This window comes from Antennarius striatus, chromosome 22, assembly GCF_040054535.1.
Source record: "Antennarius striatus isolate MH-2024 chromosome 22, ASM4005453v1, whole genome shotgun sequence".
Lineage (NCBI taxonomy): Eukaryota > Metazoa > Chordata > Actinopteri > Lophiiformes > Antennariidae > Antennarius > Antennarius striatus.
Window position 1 is genome coordinate 629820 of NC_090797.1, and position 19769 is coordinate 649588.

A 19769-nucleotide genomic window follows, 5' to 3' on the forward strand; every position below is an offset into this window, starting at 1 on the left:
TAAAACTCAAGGGTTAAATGTGATCACGTGACTGTGATTGTCAGAAAACCGAACCATGTGTTGAAACTAACCGGAAGTGATGTTTCCCTCTCGGCGGTCCTCTCTCCAGCCTGCTCGATGACTCGGTGTTCCTTTAGCCCTGCTATCCGGTGTTAGCCTGCTAGCTCCCGCTGCTGTGTGTCCGTCACGTCTGTAACCGGTGGAACGTTTAACGGGCTCTGCTGGATCGGTGACCGGCGGGAAACATGTCCACCGCGCTGGAGAGCTACATCAACCGTATCCCGCCGCTGGAGCAGGCTAGCTAACATGCTAACTGCCCGTCTGAATGAATGGAGACATGCTAGGTGGTGTGGCTCCCGGCTAGCGGTGCCTGTGCTCGGTGTGTGTGTGTGTGAGGGTGTGTGTGTGTGTGTGATATGTTATTGATATTGATATCTATCGTCAGGCTATTGATTATCAGGTGACGTCATGTATGTACAGAGTGTGTGTGTTCTTTAACGGTGAGCAGGTACCGTAGCCATCGTGACGTCAGACGGCAGGATGATCGTGGTGAGTTTGTTTTTACATGTAAACAAATGAAGGTTGTTTACTGTATTTGTTTACTGTTCCCACCGGAAGTAAACACATTCAAAGAACTATATTGTTTATTTCTATTTACACCAATCGCAAATCGAGTTCTCACCAGCAGAACCTTCAACACGTGTAACGAGTGACACAAATACTATGGTGTGGGAGGAGTACTAGTGGTAATAGTAACGGTACATGTAATAGTAACAAGAGTACTAGAAAGAAATAGTTCCAGGGAAGTTAGTTTGAAAATAAATGAAAACTGTGTGTGTGTGTGTGTGTGTGTGTGTGTGTGTGTGTGTGTGTGTGTGTGTGTGTGTGTGTGTGTGTGTGTGTGTAGGGGACCCTGAAGGGCTTCGATCAGACCATCAACCTGATTCTGGATGAGAGTCATGAACGTGTCTTCAGCTCTAGTCAGGGGGTGGAGCAGGTGGTGCTGGGGCTCTACATCGTCAGGGGTGACAACGTGTGAGTAACCTTTGATCCTGGACACCTCTGATAACACATCTGGATCAATTGATTGATTAACTGATCGATTGATGGCTTCAGGGCGGTGATTGGCGAGATTGACGAGGAGACGGATTCCACGCTGGATTTGGGAAACATCCGAGCCGAGCCGCTCAACTCCGTCGTCCACTGACCTCTGACCCTGCTGCATGTCACCGTGGCAACGAGGCCTCCTCGTCCTGTTGTGACTGTTCTGTGTTCTTTTATAAATGGAGATATCGATCGATTGGTTGATTGATCGTTTGATGTATTTTTTTTATGCATTCAGTTTTTGTCACCTTGAAACAGTTCAATAAAGTTTCATTTGTATGGTTTCAATCTCACTTGTTATTTGTTTTGTCTGACGTTGATGACATCAAATTCTCTCCTCCAATCAGATTGATCAGGCAGGAATATCAAGTTGTTAACACAGGATTAACCGATTTTATTGATCAGTTGATCAGTTCTGAACAGAAATTCATGATTTCTTTTATAACTCAGGGAAACAGGAAACGCCTTTATTCCTGACAGGAAGTTTGGTTCAAGTCCCTTTAAAGATCATTAATGACATAAAAACAACAAACAATTGGATGTTAAATGAGGTAAAAGTTGTTCTCCGCTCCTATCAGCTGCTCTTTTCAGGTAAACATGACTTATCAATAACTATTGACGAGGGGTGGGTTTATCCGGAACCATCCACCTGGATGAGGTTCTGTGAGTCGGTGATTAAACGTTTAATCAATAAACGATCAACAAATGAATAATTTTGATTAAAAATATTTTTTTTCATGCTAAGCAAATGCTAATGTTGCTGCTCAGATGAAGCTAGAAGATATCAGTCCAGCATCACCGAGGAAGCTGATTGGGTCCCGATCAATAACCTGCTGATTATTGATTGTGAGGCTAACCGTAGCTAACCGGTGTGTTCCTGGGGGGGCAGCAGCAGCTCCTTCACTAACGTGTGTGTGCGTTGGGTGTCGCCATCCGACCCCAGAACCAGAGCATTCTTCAACCGATTGATCTGGTCTGGAGTCGGCGCCTGGTCCCCGTAATGGAGCCGCATCCAGGAGGCACCTGCACACAAAACCAACACGCCCTCAGAGCTCCAGCATCAGACGGGCCCTGAACACATCACCACCAGCGCCGCTCACCTCTCTGGACCCTCTGACCCAGGGACACCAGTAGCTCCGCCCCCACGCAATGATTGACAGGCTCTCCGACCTTTGATCGCCCCGCCCCCAACTTACGGAGAACTTCAGCTAAAGCCAAACCGTTGACATCGAGGACGACGCCTGCAGGGCGACACGGGTCAATAACCCCATTAGGGTTATTGATCGATTATTGATAATACCAAAAAGATGATTGTAAATAAACAATAAATAAATATATAATTATATATATGATAACAATAATTTACCGTCTGTGGGCGTCGCCAGTTCCATTTGGTACTTTGATTTTCCCAGGATGCTGTAGTAATCTGTGTGGGCGGAGCACAGTGCGCGGGTCACCTCTTTGGCCACGCCCTGACTCTCCATCATGGCCTGGAACTTGGACAGAGCTGTTCCACCAATCACAGCGTCGGAAATCTGTTTTCTGCCCTCTGATAGGTCGTAGACCAATCCATTCATGAGCAGCAGCACGCCGCCTACAAACAACACGACAACCATTAGCCGTTAGCTGTTAGCCATTCGCCGGATGATTCCTGATGAGGATCAATAATCGATCGATGAGTACTTCAGGGAGCATCGTTACCCAGAGTTGTGACCAGCTCCATCAGGTCATCAGGTCCGTTCCCCTTCAGGGTCTCCAGAGCCTCCATCACCTCCAGACTGTTGCCCGCGCATCGACCAATCACAGCATCCATATTGCTGAGGACCGCCCCCGTACGCATGCCCAAACGATTTCCAACGTTCACCTGAAATACACTCCATTAGTTTTATAACGATATTAATAAAACTGATAGAATAAAGGTCCCAGACAGCTGGATCGTCCCTTTATACGCTGATGATGTCACGAAGAGGAGCTCCTGTGATTGGCTACTCACTAAAGAGCAGGCAAGTGCTCTGGCAGCATCCAGGTCTTCAAAGAGGGCGGCGCGTCCAACCTTGACGTCCAGCACCAGGGCCGACAGAGACTCCGCCCCCTTTTTTGAGATGATAGAGGCTGAAAAGAAAAGCATGTTTACAAACATTGACCAAAACCAGAACCTCAACGAGAACCAGGACCAGGACCAGGACCAGATCCAGGACCAGGACCAGGACCAGGACCAGGACCAGGACCAGGACCAGACCATACCAGTGATCAGGGGTAGGCTGTCCACGGTGCTGGTGGCATCCCTCATGGCGTACAGGACCCGGTCTGCAGGGACCAGCGTCTCCGTCTGACCCACAATGCAACAGCCCACTGAGGTCAGGAGGTCCATAATCTGCAGAGCGAATGATTGATCACCTTTACTGATTATTGATCTCATGTCACACAGCATCAGCTGATCGCCGATCAATACCTCACCTGCACCGCCGACTGGTAGACGTTGAATCCTGGAATCGATTCCAGTTTATCCAGAGTTCCTCCTGTGTGACCCAAGCCACGCCCACTGATCATCGGCACCTGGCAGACACACCCCTTATGTGATGACATCACAGAGGGTGGAGCTTGTGTGCGGTTAGGTGGAATGTTTACCTTGCAGCCACAGGCGGCTAGCGCGGGCGCTAGCACCAGGCTGATCTTATCCCCGACCCCGCCCGTGGAGTGTTTGTCGACCACAAGCCCCGCCCACTCTGTCGGCCATGACAGCACTTCTCCCGATGACATCATCGCTCTGGTCAGCGTCTCCGTCTCTGCCTCGTTCATTCCCTGCTGCCAGATGGCCATCAGCATGGCGCCTGGGTGGGGGGAGGGTGTGACGTCATCGGTGATGTCATCAGTGAAGTCATCGGCGGGTCCTACCTGTCTGACAGTCCTGGACGCTTCCGCTGGTCACGGCCCGGATGAAGGTCCGGATGTCTTCATCGCTCAGGACGCCGCCGTCCCTCTTCGTCCGGATCAGGTCAGGGATCGACATCGTGGGATTCAAAGCACCAAAACTTTATCGACCTGCAACCCACAGCCGACAATCATCCATCATCCATCCATCATCCATCCATCATCCATCATCCATCCATCATCCGTCCATCCATCCATCATCCATCCGTCATCCCTCGCTGTGGTGACAACAACACATCAGACAGGTGGCGCTGTTTCTCCTTGTCTGGATGAGAGTCAGGTGGTAATGCTGCCCCCTATTGGTCAGCCCTAAATCTACTGGTTAGAACCCTAAATCTACTGGTTAGAACCCTAAATCTACTGGTTCAAACCCTAAAATCTACTGGTTGGAGCCCTAAAATCTACCGGTTAGAACCCTAACATCTACTGATTTGAACCCTAATATCTACTGGTTAGAACCCTAACATCTACTGATTTGAACCCTAAAATCTACTGGTTAGAACCGTTACCATCTACTGGTTAGAACCCTAACATATACTGGTTAGAACCCTAACATCTACTGGTTAGAACTCTAAATCTACTGGTTCGAACCCTCAAATCTACTGGTTGGAGCCCTAAAATCTACCGGTTAGAACCCTAACATCTACTGGTTAGAACCCTAACATCTACTGGTTAGAACCCTAACATCTACTGATTAGAACCCTAACATATACTGGTTAGAACCCTAACATATACTGGTTAGAACCCTAATATCTACTGGTTAGAACCGTTAACCTCTACCGGTTAGAACCCTAACATCTACTGATTTGAACCGTTACCATCTACTGGTTAGAACCCTAAAATCTACTGGTTAGAACTCTAAATCTACTGGTTAGAACCCTCAAATCTACTGGTTGGAGCCCTAAAATCTACCGGTTAGAACCCTAACATCTACTGGTTAGAACCCTAACATCTACTGATTAGAACCCCAACATATACTGGTTAGAACCCTAACATATACTGGTTAGAACCCTAACATATACTGGTTAGACCCCTAATATCTACTGGTTAGAACCGTTACCCTCTACTGGTTAGAACCGTTACCCTCTACTGGTTAGAACCCTAGACCTAACACCTCCCCCAACAGACGCTTGAACAATGCGTTCTAACTGGTTCTGTCGGAGGTGGATCAACTGGATTGGCCTCTTCGCCCACCCCCATGCCCCCACCCCCCTAACGCTGTTGACGCTGGAGTGTTTAACCAACTGTCGGGGAGCAACCCAGGACGTAGCGGATCAGCACCCCAGATGGGAACCGATAGGGAGTCCACACACACTTGCCGTTCCTCAACTACCTCCGAGTCGCTACGCTAACAGGCTCACCAGCATTTCCTGTGTTCTCCTTCCTGTTTGGCTGGAACCCAACCTCCAGCTGTGTCTCTCAGGCGTTCCTCAACTAATGGAGGGTAGGAGACGAGTAGCGACCTACCGCACTTAAGCCCCACCCACATGGCTGGTCGGCCAGCAGCTGTCGGTTGAATGACCTCACTTGTCTGCCAGCCAATAGGAGCGCAGCAGCGTGAACTTTGCCTCAGTCCTTGAGGTTCATTTATGAGTTTGTAAATAGCAGGAATGTCCTACTGCCCTCCTGGTGGACACGCCCCCAGACACGCCCCCATGTCAAAGAACCAATCATAATTCAATTAAAACCATGTGACCTCTTCCACGGGCAGGTTTTACCTTGAACTTCATCCAATCAGATTGTAGATCTCACAATGCTGATGAAAGCTCCAATCAGCTCGCTCCTCTGTTCTGATTGGTCCAATCGTGTTATGACATGTTTGACAGGATATTGGATCGATTATAACTGATGGTGACTGTCCATGAATTAATTAATAATTGGTTGATTGATTGATAGATCGATCAGGGAGTGTCCTCACACGCGGAGTCCTCACACACAGGTGTATGTTCCTGTAAGCTGATTTACAACCTCACACACACACACACACACACACACACACACACACACACACATACACCTGCGTCAGGTGAGTGTTTTCCTGTCCAAAGCTCAAAGTTCAGTGGCAGACGGAAACGATCACACGCCGCCGACCTGACGGATGGCTGACAGTGAAACCCAGCAGAACCACAGAGGCGGGTCGAACCGCTGCAGGCGTGACCTTTGACCCTAGATCGACCCTGTCGATGGATCACAGCTGAGGCCGACAGGTGGGATCAAATCAGAGATCATCGCAGATCCATCAATCGATTGATAGGTGGCCATCTTGGTGTGATTCTTCATCGGTTCCATCGGGGTACGTTTCAAGACCGATCTATTGATGGGTGATCAATCAATAGATTAATAGATAGTTCAATAGATCAATAGATCGATAGATCAATAGATTAGTCTGATCCGATTTGGATCGATTCCGTTCTGTTCAGAACAGGAGTTTTTCTTTATCTCCACCCAGCAGAGCTGCTTCTAATCTCACCTGAAGCATAAAACAAACAGTCCCTGTGATGCCTGGTTAACATAAGTAGACTACGACTCCCATGATGCTTTGCTTCAGTTGTGTTTCGATTGGGTTTAACCATTAACAGAACCGTTTTAACATCATTTACGTTTTATTTAATCCGTTCATTCAGTGATTGGCTTGAAGCCACTCCTACCGACCCAGTGACATCACAGTCTCTGTGACAGACCATAATAACAGGATCCATTCCTGCTCAATGGATACCGGGAAAGGCTTCGGCAGTGAACCTACTTCTTATTGATCGGCCTATTGATTGATTGTGTGTAGCTGGAGCCCCACTGACCCCTCCTGCCTCCGTGGCTGCACCGCCCCCTGCTGGTTGCCATGGAGACCGGGGGAGGCCGACCGCCATTCACCGTGCTGGGAGAGAACGAGGCACTGCAGCAGTTCTTCAGCGGTGAGCTGTGATGTCATCAGATGTGTGACATCATCAGATGTGTGATGTCACTAGTTCATGCTAATGAGACGTTCTAACGTGTGTGTGTGTGTGTGTATGTGTGTGTGTGTGTGTGTGTGTGTGTGTGTGTGTGTGTGTGTGTGTGTGTGTCCAGGTCAGGATGTGAGTCATGTGCTTGACAGTTCTGTTGCCGTGGATACGAGTATCCTGGAGCAGTACCTCAGCAATGAGATGGACCCCAGCAGTTTGTAAGACACACACACACACACACACACACACACACACACACACACACACACACACACACACACACACACACACACACACACACACACACACACACACATTAAAGAGTATATTTACATGTGATGTAGGCGGAGCTTAAAGGAGTCACCAGGTCATTCTAAACATGAATCGCTTTGATGATGTCATCAGGCGCCGACGTGTTTCATGTGGGTGTTTTTTTCCCAGCATGCTCCCTGAGTCTCCTCCTGACTCAAGCTCGGAGTCCTGTTCACCTGCACAGATCCCAGGTACCATTCACACCGAGCAACGTTAGCCTGCAAGCTAAGATGCTAATCGGCGCAGTATCAGCGTTAGCCATGCTTGACGCTTGATGCTTTCATTGGTAGATTTCAACTACAAGCAACCTTATTGGACGAACCAGGAAGTGTTCCAGCCAACAGAAAGGCCCGCCCCCTCTTCGTCCTGTCGCTTTAAGGATCGAGGTTCTGCCTCCGTCCACCAAGATGTGCTGACTCATGATCAGCTCCGTGGTTTGGGCCTCACCAACACCTACGTCAAATGTGGGGCGTCGCCCGACAGACCCGCCTCCTTGCGCCGACACCCGCATCACCTGAGCCCGGACGCGCAGGTGTGCGCCCCCCCGACGCCTCCTTCACCAGCACCGCCCCCCTCCCACGGCTACCCCGCCTCCTGCACTGGCTCAGGCCTGGCCCCGAGTGTGGCCACGCCCACCTCCACCTGTCTGCTGGGGTCCGCCTCCACGCTACACAACCAGTAAGCACAACTTGTCTCGCTTCTACATCAACAAACAGGAAGTGGTTTCCATTTCCTGTCCCAACAAGCGGATCTTGAGGTTGATGTGGTCTCAGTCAGAACCTGATGTGGTTCTCGTCCCGGTTCAGCTCTGCAGACAGTAAAAAGAGGCGGCGATTGGAGTCTGACGAGCCGCCGGCGGGACCCGAGGCTTCCTGTGAGGACGGGGACCGGGCTCCTGGGGGAGGTATTAGCAGTGGCGTGAACAGCATGGGGTCCTACCAGCTGCTGACCTGGGACCAGTACAAACCAGACCACTGGAGCCCGTTGTTCAACAGCAGTTACCAGAGCTTGTGAGTCCACGGTTGACCCTCACTCGATTGTCGGTTGTCTTCCTCAAACAACAGGTGTGTCTTTTGTCACCCAGGTCATCCCCCGCCTACCACGTGGACACCGATAAAGGTTTTGTCTATTCACCCGCTGACGAGGCCTTCATCTGCCAGAAGAAGAACCACTTCCAGGTCACGGTCCACATCGGCATGGCCTCAGAACCGCGATACGTCAAGACCCCCAACGGGCCCCAACTGGTCGACCACTTCCTGATCAAGGTCTTCGGGGTGAAGGTACGTGTGAGGGTACAAACGTGTCAAACCCAGCTGTATGTTGACTCACTGGTTCCGCCCAGAGTTCCCAGTTTACCCAGAGTTCCCTCTTGCTCTCGTCTCAGCTGGAGTCTCCAGGCCACCAGGTGACCATCGAGCAGTCCCAACCCGACCGGAGCAAGAAGCCCTTCCACCCGATCAGGTAGTGTGATCCTGCTTCACACCAGGTTAACGGGACACAAAGGTTGCCGGTTTGATCACAGTCCAACAGTAACCCTGGTTCCCCCCCAGGGTCAGTCTGCCCAGTGGGAAGATCACCAAGGTTACGCTGGGACGGCTGCACTTCAGCGAGACCACGGCCAACAACATGAGGAAGAAAGGCAAGCCTAACCCTGACCAGAGGTGAGGATGGATGGATGGATCAATCAATCAATCAATCAATCAATCAATCAATCAATCAATCAATCAATCAATCAATCAATCAATCAATCAATCAATCAATCAATCAATCATTGAATCAATCAGTCAAATAAGTCAATCTATAAATCAATCAATCAATGAGTCCCCCTGGTTGTGTGTCTGTAGATACTTCCAGATGGTGGTTGGTCTGTACACCGCTGTGGGAGTCGACCAGACCTTCCTGCTCACCGCTCTGGTGTCGGAGAAAATCATCGTCAGGGTAACGACTTCAATCCAGATTAGACTACATCAGATTGATTCATACTGGATTAAACTGGTTCAGACTGGTTCAAACTGCTTCAGACTAGATCAGACTGGTTCCTACTGGTCCAGACTGGATTAAACTGGTTCAAACTGGTTCAGACAGCTTCAGATTAAATCAAACTGGATTAGATAGGTTCAGACTGGATCATACGTATTCAGACTGGTACAGATTAGATCAAACTGGATCAAACTGGGTCAGACTGGTTCAGACTGGTGTTCCCCGTCAGGCCTCCAACCCCGGTCAGTTTGAGGTGGACAGCGACACCGTGTGGCAGCGCGGCGTCCAGCAGGACGCAGTGGTCTGTCAGGGCCGAGTGGGCATCAACACGGACGCCCCCGACGAGGCGCTGGTCGTCTGCGGCAATGCCAAGGTGATGGGCATGGTCATGCAGCCGTCAGACCAGCGCGCCAAAGACAACATTCAGGAGGTGATGACATCACTGAACAAAGACCAACATGACCCTCCTTTTCCCAGCAAGACATGTCTAAATGGGCGTGTCTCATCAGGTGGACTCGGAGGAGCAGCTGAGGAGGATCACTCAGATGAGGATCGTGGAGTTCGACTACAAACCAGAGTTCGCCTCCATCATGGGAATCGACCAGACGCATCAGACCGGTAGGAGGAGCATGATGGTGATGATGATGGTGATGATGATGATGCTGATGCTGATGATGGTGATGGTGTTTCAGGAATCATCGCTCAGGAGGTGAAGCAGCTGCTGCCGTTGGCAGTGAAGGACGTCGGAGACGTCCGTTGCTCCGATGGAGACAAGATCCACAACTTCCTGATGGTGGACAAGGTGACTGATTACTGATTATTGATTAGGGATCAGGGGGCTGCTCCCAGCTGGACTCTGAACTGCGGGTTCTCCTCCAGGAGCAGATCTTCATGGAGAACGTTGGCGCCGTGCAGCAGCTGTCCAAACTCACCGACAACCTGGAGACCAGAATCCAGGAGCTGGAGGTCTGGAACCGCCGGCTGGCCAAGCTGAGGAGGCTGACGGGGAGCCTGCGCTCCAGCGGGTACCACCGCAAACACTCACCCGTCACCGCAAACACTCACCCGTCACCGCAAACACTCACCCGTCACCCCAAACACTCACCCATCACCCCAAACACTCACCCGTCACCCCAAACACTCACCCGTCACCCCAAACACTCACCCGTCACCCCAAACACTCACCCGTCACCCTGTCATCCCTTTACTTTAGTTTGTCGTGTGTCTGACTTCTGATCTGATTTGTCCATCAGGAAACACGGTGGCGCTGTAGCGTCGGCGGGGACGGGGGCAGCGGGGGCGGCCCCTAACTCCTGTAAGGCGGGGCAGGAGGAGGGGGGCTGGACTAACCGGTACGGTCAGTGTCTGCAGCACAAGGTGTTCCAGGCCAGCGTGTTCGCGCTGCTCGCCACCATGGCCTTCTGGTGAGGCGTGATGTCACTTCCTGTCGCCACCACAGAAGAACTCAGTGCTCATCGTCCAATCATGTTTGTTTGTTTGTGCAGCATCATCTCCATCAGCGCTCTCTACCTCCTGACCATCAAGGAGGAAGACCTCCAGGGGTTGCCTGGCAACAGGTAAACAATCTAACAACCAATCGCAGTAGACCGTCTCATCTAACCCCGCCCCCGTCATCCTGACAAATCCGTGTTGTTTCCCAGCAACGGCAGCGCGGCCCCTCCACAGACGACCTGGAGCAGCACAGGTAGCGTCACATGATCAATGATCAGGTGATCGATCGGTTGATCGATCTGTTGATTAACGGGTTTATTGATCTGATTCTGGTTCAAGCCATCCCATCCACCTCTCCGGCTGGGCCCTGGCCCCCCGACGTCAACTTCTGTGACCTGCTGTACTGTGATGAGGTGCACTGCTGCCCCCCACCAGCAGAGGGCAGCAGCGCCAGCAGGACCCAACCAGGAGGAGGGGCGGAGTCCAGCATGAGCGGTACGCAGCGTTGGCCTGCTAATATAGATGCTAACACCTACATGCTAATATCTACCCGAAAACATCCATCTGTTAGCATTTACCTGCTAATCCACCTGCTAGCATACCTCTGTTAGCATGTCCCTGCTAACATCTTCTGGGTTCTTCTGAAGCTAAATGTGTTGTTTTGTTCTTCATTTGCAGGAAGAAGAGGAAAACTGTATCGCAGCCTTAAACAAGCGGGCGATTGTGAGTACTGACAGACACGCCCCCTGTCTGAATGCTAATGTTGCGCTGATGGAAGCTATTGATTATCTGATCGATCAGGGACGAACACGACGCTCGAGTCCTTCACCATCAAAGAAAACCAGCAGGTGATCGACAGCAAATACTGCCTGAGACACGAGTGTGGGTAAGAACACAGGATAGTCATGTGACCCGGAGGGCCACGCCCCTCAGTGGTACAACCAATGAGAGGTGACCTCAGATCCCACGAGACAACCGACGGAAGGATGTAGAGAGGAGGTGGGCGGTGGCTTATTGGGGGGTTGGGCAGTGGCTTAGGGAGGAGGTGGGCGGTGGCCTAGGGAGGAAGTGGGCGTGGCCTAGAGCCCTGTCTAACAGCTGTGCTTCCTGCAGGCCTGGTCGCTTCACCTACAGAGTTCCCATCAGCCAGTTCGTCCCCCTCAAAATGAGGATCACCCTGATCATGAAGTAAGTCCAGCAGCGTTAGCATAGCATGCTAGCCTGTCCAGACCGATTAGCATCGTAGCTAATGAGGCTGCTTGTGCATTGGTGTCTTTAGCTGCTAGCTAGCAGTTGTAGTTCTCCTGTGTTCTTCCTGTAGTTCCACAGAGCTGCTGGTCGTCCATCTGTGTGACTTTGACGAGTCGCTGGCGTGCTCCGCCCCCCTGGATATTGACTCCGCCCCCGGAAGCCCATACCCATCAAACACCCAGGTGATCGATCTCTGATCAGATGATCGATGTTAGTCACATGTTCAGGGGTTCACATGTTCTCCGTGTTCTCTCCGTGTTCACACGTGTTCTCCGTGTTCTGTCCGTGTTCTGTCCGTGTTCTGTCCGTGTTCTGCAGGGGGAACACGAGTGGCCGCTCCACGTGTCTCGTCTGTATCACAGCTGGTATCACTTCCGTTCTGCGGCGGCGGTGAGAACTGACCCTCATGTCACACAGCATGAACAGCATTCTCTCTCGTGATTGGCTGATGGGTCAGGAGCCGTCGTCTGATTGGCTGATGAGACTGATGTTTCTACAGGGTCAGGCCGACTGCAGTACCGACCATCACTACGCGGGGGCGCTGTTCACCGACTACCACTTCCACTTCTACAGACGCTGTTTAGAAGCTTAACGCCGTGGCGACCTGATGACATCACAGGAGGGGCGGAGTCTCTGACCAGATTGGCGACACCAAAACAACATAACTAAAAACGACGTCTTTTCTCCAGAAAACGTATCCATGACAACACGAGGGACACGCCCACTCCCATGGCTTTCTCACCACGCAGCACTCAGGTCCCGCCAGACGGGGCCGTCTGATTGGTCGGTGGGTGAATGCAGCTCCGGAAGCAGCGGAGGACCCGCCCACAATCAGAACTTGAATATTTGATGTGAAATTTATTCCACATTTATGTAGATTTGAAACGATGATGTCATAGTGAGGCGCCGCGGTCGTGCTCAGTGATGATGTCACTGACGTCGGACATGAGGGCGTGGCTTATTCTTCTGATCTGTGACGCCGTCTGAGGATGGACATGCGCAGAAAAAGAAATTTAAATATTTGAGAATTGAAAGAATTGTGTTGATTTTTGACCTCGAATATTTAAACTGAATTAAATCTTTTGTAAAGTCTTCAATCGGAATCAACCAATCAGGACGCAGCTTCAAATTATATCCAATAAAGGTTTGAAGATCAGCTTCTGTCTTGATTTGATGATGTCACGTCTGCTGTAAGGAGTCCCTCTCATTCTATTGGTCCGTGAGGTGTGTGTGATGTCATAGAGGGGGGGCGGGGTTACCGGTGACATGTTTAAGGACCACGGGTTGCTTTTCCTCTCATGTGGACACACATGACTAATTCAGGTGCAGCAGGAGTTGATGAGGAGCAGAGACGAAGGTGATTGATCATCTGTCTATCTATTTATCCATCTATCGCTGCAACTCTATAGTTTATTTAATGTTCATTGTTGTTTTATTTTAAATCTTTACAGGTGTCATTTGTAAAGTTCGAAAAATCTTCTTTCATTTCTCTCAGGTTTTCTTCCTCTTCATCCTGTTGACATGAAAACTCGTCCAATCTGAGCTGCTAGCGATGCTAATCTGGAAGCTAACAGTCGTTCACTACATGTTCAGGGCGGAGCAACGGGACCTCCAACCAATGACCTCATCAGCTCCATCTGAACGTTAACTTTTGAACTTTATTGATCTCAGAGGTAAACAAAGCTGATACAAGTAACTAATCTCTAGTCAGCTGTGTGTGTGTGTGTGTGTGTGTGTGTGTGTGTGTGTGTGTGTGTGTGTGTGTGTGTGTGTGTGTGTGTGTGTGTGTGTGTGTGTGTGTGTGTGTGCACTAGCAGTGTCGTCTGTCACCGTGACACTGACGGACAGGTGTCTGCTGTCACCACGGCAACAATCTCCCCTGTCAGAACATGTAATTAAGCGACACCCTATCCCGTGCGCTGCAGGGCATGCGGGGAGCTCGACACCTGTCTCAGATTCAGGAGGACAGCAGGGAGCACAGGTGAGACCTTGTCTGATTGGTCGAGAGGAGCTGAGGGGAATCTGGTGCTGCTAAGAGACAAAATAAACAACAACATAAAAGGATGTTTAGATAATGACACAACAATAAACACACAATTCATTGTTGACCAACAGCTGACTTCAGATAAACAAACACAGACAGGTGAACCAATCAGCTTTAGATTTAATGATAAGAAGAGGAAGAGGAGGAGGTGGGGGGGATTGATTACTGGAAATTGATCGGACTGAAACTAATCTGAAAGGAAACTGGTTTGAGTGAAACGTGAACTGTCTCTGTCAGCCTGGTTAACCTGCCCCCGGTAGTCCAGCAGCACACGGGAGAACCAGGACCACTAGAAGAACCAGGACCACTAGAAGAACCAGGACCACCAGAAGAACCAGGACCATTAGAAGAACCAGGACCACAAAAATCACCGGAAGAACCAGGACCACCAGGACCACCAGAAGAACCAGGACCACAAAGACCACCGGAAGAACCAGGACCACCAGGACCACCGGGTGAAGACAGGACAGACAGACAGGAAGTGATGCGTTTATCTGCTGCATCGTCTCTGGAGGACAACAGGACGCTGCTGGACGAGGTAACCAATGACTGATGTCTCTGTTGGGGGGTCTGTCACCTGATTGGTTCCTGTCTGTCCCCTGATTGGTGTGTGTGTGTGTGTGTGTGTGTGTGTGTGTGTGTGTCAGCTGTCACGCATCGAGGCGTCTCTCTGTCTGGACGCTGAGCGCCAGCAGGAGGTGGAGTTCCTCCGTCAGCAGGAGAACCAACGGATGAGATCGCACCTGTGTTTCCTCACCCTCAGTCAGCGCGTGGCCAAGTATGACATCATCATGACATCATCATGTTATTTCTAACATGTCATAAGAAGCAACACAGGAGCTTAAGACTCCAACCGGCGTCTCCGTCTGGTCCACAGACCCTGGGTCAGCAGCTACTTCAGGAGGTTCCCCATGCACATCTATTGTCTTCCTGTCCAGTCAGCCAATCACAGAACTAGGAGGCGTGGCCAGACCAAGAGGAAATGACGCCGCTGTCATCGATGTTTATATTGTTATCCTAATCCTTGAAGATAAAAGTTGTCCTTTGGAGACATTTTTTGCTTTCATGAGTTTTATTGTCATATTTAAATTTAATTTTGATGTGTAACAAGTTGTTTTGCATCATTTCATTCACACAACAATACATTAATTTATAGAATAAAGACATTAAATAAATAAAACTACAGGTCCAGTAGGTACCTGAACGCAGCATTACGTTCTCTACGTAATGACGTCACATCCCTGACCCCTCCTTCTTCTACGCGAGCCTGTCCTCACCCTGAAGCGGACACATCATGGTGAGTTCGGGTTTCAATCTTTTTCTCGGATGGAAGCAGTCAGGAGATAAAACTCCATCCCAACCTGGAGACAAACCCCCATAGCCGCCGTCCAACGCGTCACCGCCCGGCCTGTTCGCTCCGGGCGTCCACTTAACCCGCTGCTAGCTAACGGTGCTAACCGGCGAGGGGCACATGGAGCCATTGAATGACTAGCGGCTAAGCTAACCCCGTGAGAGGGGCGTAATGGAGCCGGTGGTTAGCCGCTGCTGCTCAGCTAACACAAACCTGTTTCTACGTGAAAGCTGCGCCGTTAGCATGCTACCTTAGCGCGAGGCTTCGTTACTGTCAAGAGAAGACGTCAATAGGGCATTAACATATCAGACGGCTAACCAGCTAGGAGCTAACTTCAGCTAACAGCTAACCAGCTAACAACAGCAGCTATCATACTTTAATGTGTTCATATTTTCTCGGGGTTTCGGGTCGAGCTCAGTGATGGTGCGTTCAAGGCCCTCGGAATAAACCCCACTTTGTTTTCCTGCTGCGGCACGAGCCCTTAATTTTGAATATTGATACACATATTTATCAGAATCTTTATCTATCAGAAACATTTGACATTTATCAATGACTGTTTAAGTCTCTATTTTAATGTTAATTAAATTTTCTATAAACGTTTCCTTTGTTCCTGTGACTCTAAACACATCGTGACGTCTTCAGAGATGCGTTCAAAGACCAACAAGAAAAAAACGAACCCACCAGACTCTGTGTTTATTCTGCTGCTTGTTGTGTTTGTCCTACAGTGTCACCAACACAACAGATGATCACTGATAATCCCAAACAATTATTTACAATTATTTATAATTGATTCAAATTCAAAAAATTTATTTGTCCCCAAAGGGCAATTGAAAGAACATCAAGTAGTAAAATACACAATAAACAGAAATGTACAATATAAATACGTATGTGTAATGACCTAATAAACATATTAAAATGAAATAACTGATTTATAATTGATTGATCGTTCTCCTGCAGGCGTCCTTATCAATGGCCCCGGTCAACATCTTCAAACATGGAGCTGACGAGGAGAAAGCTGAGACGGCTCGACTGGTCAGTGTGTAACGGTTTAACTGCTTGAGACTGGTCTGTGATCTGTGTTTGATGGTTGAACTGGTTTCTGGTACTCCCTCCAGTCGTCCTTTGTCGGCGCCATCGCCATCGGCGACCTGGTGAAAAGCACTCTGGGGCCCAAGGGGATGGTGAGTCTCGCTACCTGTGGGTCGGTGAAGATGAAGGTGTTACTCGTCTTCATCAGGCGTCCGTCTTTGTCTTCAGGACAAGATCCTGATGAGCGGCGCGAAGGGCGGGACGGTGACTGTCACCAACGACGGCGCCACCATCCTGAAGGCCATCGGCGTGGACAACCCGGCCGCCAAAGTCCTGGTTGGTGAGTGACGCTGGTCGGCAGCGTGGAGTGTGACCCCGCCCACGAGGAAGAGAAGGTCTGACTTCCTCTCTCTGCTTCCAGACATGTCCAAGGTCCAGGACGACGAGGTGGGGGACGGGACCACCTCCGTCACCGTCCTCGCCGCCGAGCTGCTGCGGGTAAAGCTAACGCATTCGTCATGCTAACACCCCGCCCCCCACCCTCACGGGTTCTAAACGTCATCTTCATCCTGTCCCTACAGGAGGCGGAGCTTCTGATTGCCAAGAAGATCCACCCCCAGACCATCATCTCCGGCTGGAGGAAGGCCACACAGGCGGCCAGAGACGCCCTGAAGGACGCCGCCGTGGACCACAGGTGGGGGGTGTGGCCGTTAGCTGCCGTTAGCCCAGACAGCTAATCAGCTGTTATCCTGTCATCAGTAATTCTAGCTTTAATATCCTCCTCTCCATAGCAACGACTCGGCCCGTTTCGAGGAGGACCTGCTGAACATCTCCCGGACGACGCTCTCCTCCAAACTGCTGACTCATCACAAGGACCACTTCGCCCGGCTGGCGGTGAACGCCGTCCAGCGGCTGAAGGGCTCGGGCAACCTGGAGGCCATCCACGTCATCAAGAAGCTGGGGGGCAGTCTGACCGACTCCTACCTGGACGAGGGTGAGGGCGCGGTGCGTCATCAGCCGCCGCCGCCACCGGGGTCCGCCTTCACAACTCCGTCTGTATTCCAGGTTTCCTATTGGACAAGAAAATCGGTGTGAACCAGCCGAAGAGGCTGGAGAATGTCAAGATCCTGATCGCCAACACCGGTATGGACACGGACAAGATCAAGGTACCGCCCACCCCACGCCCCGGCCCCTGATTGGCCCACCAGGTGCAGCTCTGAAGGACTTTTATTTTGAAAGAGCAGTGGCAAATATCTGTGTGTGTGTGTGTGTGTGTGTGTGTGTGTGTGTGTGTGTGTGTGTGTGTGTGTGTGTGTGTGTGTGTGTCAGATCTTCGGTTCCAGGGTTCGCGTTGACTCCACGGCGAAGGTGGCGGAGATCGAAATGGCGGAGAAAGAGAAGATGAAGGAGAAGGTGGAGCGGATCCTGAAACACGGGATCAACTGCTTCATCAACAGGTAGGGTGCTCGGGGGCGGGGCCACGCCAGGGGCGCGGTTTCCTGTTGGGGTGACGCCCACTTCCTGGTCTCCACAGGCAGCTGATCTACAACTACCCGGAGCAGCTGTTTGCTCAGGCCGGCGTCATGGCGATCGAACACGCCGACTTTGCTGGGGTGGAACGCCTGGCGCTGGTCACCGGTACGGAAATGAGAATAGCTCCCTATTGATTGGTTGATTGATTGATTGATTGATTCTGATGGATGATTGATGCCTCAGGGGGAGAGATCACCTCCACCTTCGACCATCCTGAACTGGTCAAACTGGGACACTGTAAGCTGATTGAGGAGATTATGATTGGCGAGGACATGCTCATTCGCTTCTCTGGCGTCGCCATGGGTACGCATCAACATCACCGTCATCGTCCGTGATGACATCACAGCCACATCTTTACTAAATGTGTTTAAATCAGCGCCACGATGAAAATGAAGGTGGCTACATTAGCGTGCTAGCTCGGTCTGAATGTAGTTTGACGCCGCCCCCTCCAGGTGAGGCGTGCACCGTCGTCCTGCGAGGAGCGACTCAGCAGATTCTGGATGAGGCAGAGCGTTCGCTGCACGACGCCCTGTGTGTGTTAGCGCAGACGGTGAAGGAGCCGCGCACTGTCTACGGGGGAGGTACACACACACACACACACACACCTGACGTCACTTCCTGTTCCCTGCGCATGCTCAGTGTGACTCCGCCTCTCTGTCAGGCTGCTCGGAGATGCTGATGGCCAAGGTGGTGACCGATTTGGCCAGTAGGACGCCAGGAAAGGAGGCGGTTGCCATGGAGTCATTTGCCAAAGCTCTGCGGATGGTAGGCTGTCGCCATGGTGACGGTTAAAAACAGGCTGTAACAGATGATCAGACGTCTTCGGTCCAGCTGAACTAATGAACTCTGTTCCTCCTGCAGCTTCCAACCATCATCGCCGACAACGCCGGTTACGACAGCGCCGACCTGGTGGCTCAGCTGAGAGCCGCACACCAGGAGAACAAGACCACCGTCGGCCTGAGTGAGTGTAGAGCGTTTAGTTTATACAGTGGAGACTGTAGTTCAGGCTCAACGACTGTAGTTCAGGGTCAGCGACTGTAGTTCAGGGTCAACGACTGTAGTTCAGTCTAAATGACTGTAGTTACAGTTTAGGTGATCTATTTTTGACAATCGACCTCTCTTACTTCCTGTACTTCCTGTTTGACCGTGGGTTTTCGTGCCCTCAGACATGTCTGAAGGCACCGTGGGCAACATGGCGGAGCTGGGCGTCACCGAGTCGTTCCAGGTGAAACGTCAGGTGTTGCTGAGCGCCTCTGAAGCCGCTGAGATGATCCTGAGAGTCGACAACATCATCAAGGCGGCGCCCAGGTCAGTTACACACACCAGAACCGGGTCCGACTGGGACGCTCAGCCTCTCTGGTCCTGTACTGAAGTTGTGTTTCGCTGTTTGATAGGAAAAGAGTTCCAGACCATCACCCCTGCTAGACGAGGAAGAGGAGGGGATGAAGAACAGGACGACGAGGGGAATCGGTTTTGTTATTTATCACCTGTGCGTTTAGCGAGCTAAAGAAACGCTCCGTTGTTCTCCAGATCTCTACAGGCTGGCTGGCTAACGCTAGCCAACCAACACACATGGCTATCTTTGCTAATGCTAGCAGCACGGAAGTTAATCCATACATTAATAGAACGGTGAAGAGAGTGATGCTAACGTTAGCTGAGATCACAGCATTAGCCGGAAGCTAGTCATGCTATCGCCATTAGCTTGTTCTGATATTGTTTGTTTACTGAATTAAAAGAACCAATCAGATGATAGTTTGTTGTTTGTGTCTTTAATGTCGTATGAATGTTGTGTGATGTCACGTGAAACCTACCTTAGGAGGGGGGGGCCCCAGAGTTTAAAACT

At 50.8% G+C, this 19769-nt stretch overlaps 5 protein-coding genes across 7 annotated transcripts; 4 read left to right on the top strand and 1 right to left on the bottom strand.

The window, feature by feature from the left end:
• The first annotated feature begins 94 nt into the window (after positions 1–94).
• lsm8 (LSM8 homolog, U6 small nuclear RNA associated) lies at positions 95–1383 on the top strand. Its single transcript, XM_068307201.1, has 4 exons — positions 95–276; positions 509–549; positions 908–1035; positions 1117–1383. Exons 1-4 carry the CDS (start codon positions 246–248, stop codon positions 1205–1207), a joined length of 291 nt encoding a protein of 96 aa, XP_068163302.1. The 5' UTR covers positions 95–245; the 3' UTR covers positions 1208–1383.
• A 91-nt stretch (positions 1384–1474) lies between these two features.
• tymp (thymidine phosphorylase) lies at positions 1475–5498 on the bottom strand. Of its 3 annotated transcripts, none has more exons than XM_068307162.1 (10): positions 5397–5498; positions 4000–4146; positions 3733–3935; positions 3562–3660; positions 3349–3478; positions 3098–3216; positions 2806–2968; positions 2471–2698; positions 2205–2345; positions 1475–2127 (listed from the first exon to the last, which is right to left on the bottom strand). In XM_068307162.1, the coding sequence occupies exons 2-10, from the start codon at positions 4112–4114 to the stop codon at positions 1967–1969; spliced, it is 1359 nt and encodes a 452-aa protein (XP_068163263.1). In that variant the 5' UTR covers positions 4115–4146; positions 5397–5498; the 3' UTR covers positions 1475–1966. The 3 variants fall into 3 exon arrangements, with proteins under 3 accessions (XP_068163263.1, XP_068163264.1, XP_068163262.1); XM_068307163.1 differs by having other exon boundaries at positions 4000–4253; positions 5397–5438; XM_068307161.1 differs by lacking the exon at positions 5397–5498 and having other exon boundaries at positions 4000–5280.
• A 661-nt stretch (positions 5499–6159) lies between these two features.
• LOC137589472 (myelin regulatory factor-like protein) lies at positions 6160–13085 on the top strand. Its single transcript, XM_068307256.1, has 24 exons — positions 6160–6328; positions 6815–6944; positions 7099–7192; positions 7416–7477; positions 7577–7964; positions 8093–8296; positions 8371–8566; positions 8671–8747; positions 8837–8947; positions 9131–9224; positions 9496–9696; positions 9776–9884; positions 9959–10068; positions 10146–10291; positions 10520–10690; positions 10772–10843; positions 10928–10971; positions 11058–11213; positions 11397–11441; positions 11520–11604; positions 11832–11906; positions 12040–12151; positions 12288–12359; positions 12469–13085. The coding sequence occupies exons 2-24, from the start codon at positions 6872–6874 to the stop codon at positions 12559–12561; spliced, it is 2790 nt and encodes a 929-aa protein (XP_068163357.1). The 5' UTR covers positions 6160–6328; positions 6815–6871; the 3' UTR covers positions 12562–13085.
• Positions 13086–13228: 143 nt separating this feature from the next.
• Positions 13229–15057, top strand: LOC137589192 (collagen alpha-1(II) chain-like). The gene is made up of 6 exons (XM_068306763.1): positions 13229–13326; positions 13465–13642; positions 13895–13950; positions 14251–14551; positions 14661–14791; positions 14891–15057. Exons 3-6 carry the CDS (start codon positions 13898–13900, stop codon positions 14997–14999), a joined length of 594 nt encoding a protein of 197 aa, XP_068162864.1. The 5' UTR covers positions 13229–13326; positions 13465–13642; positions 13895–13897; the 3' UTR covers positions 15000–15057.
• A 184-nt stretch (positions 15058–15241) lies between these two features.
• cct2 (chaperonin containing TCP1, subunit 2 (beta)) lies at positions 15242–19678 on the top strand. Its single transcript, XM_068306761.1, has 16 exons — positions 15242–15310; positions 16322–16396; positions 16480–16545; positions 16622–16733; positions 16815–16891; positions 16975–17087; positions 17185–17387; positions 17459–17559; positions 17723–17850; positions 17928–18031; positions 18110–18229; positions 18379–18507; positions 18588–18691; positions 18788–18887; positions 19093–19234; positions 19321–19678. The coding sequence occupies exons 1-16, from the start codon at positions 15308–15310 to the stop codon at positions 19349–19351; spliced, it is 1608 nt and encodes a 535-aa protein (XP_068162862.1). The 5' UTR covers positions 15242–15307; the 3' UTR covers positions 19352–19678.
• Positions 19679–19769: the final 91 nt, after the last annotated feature.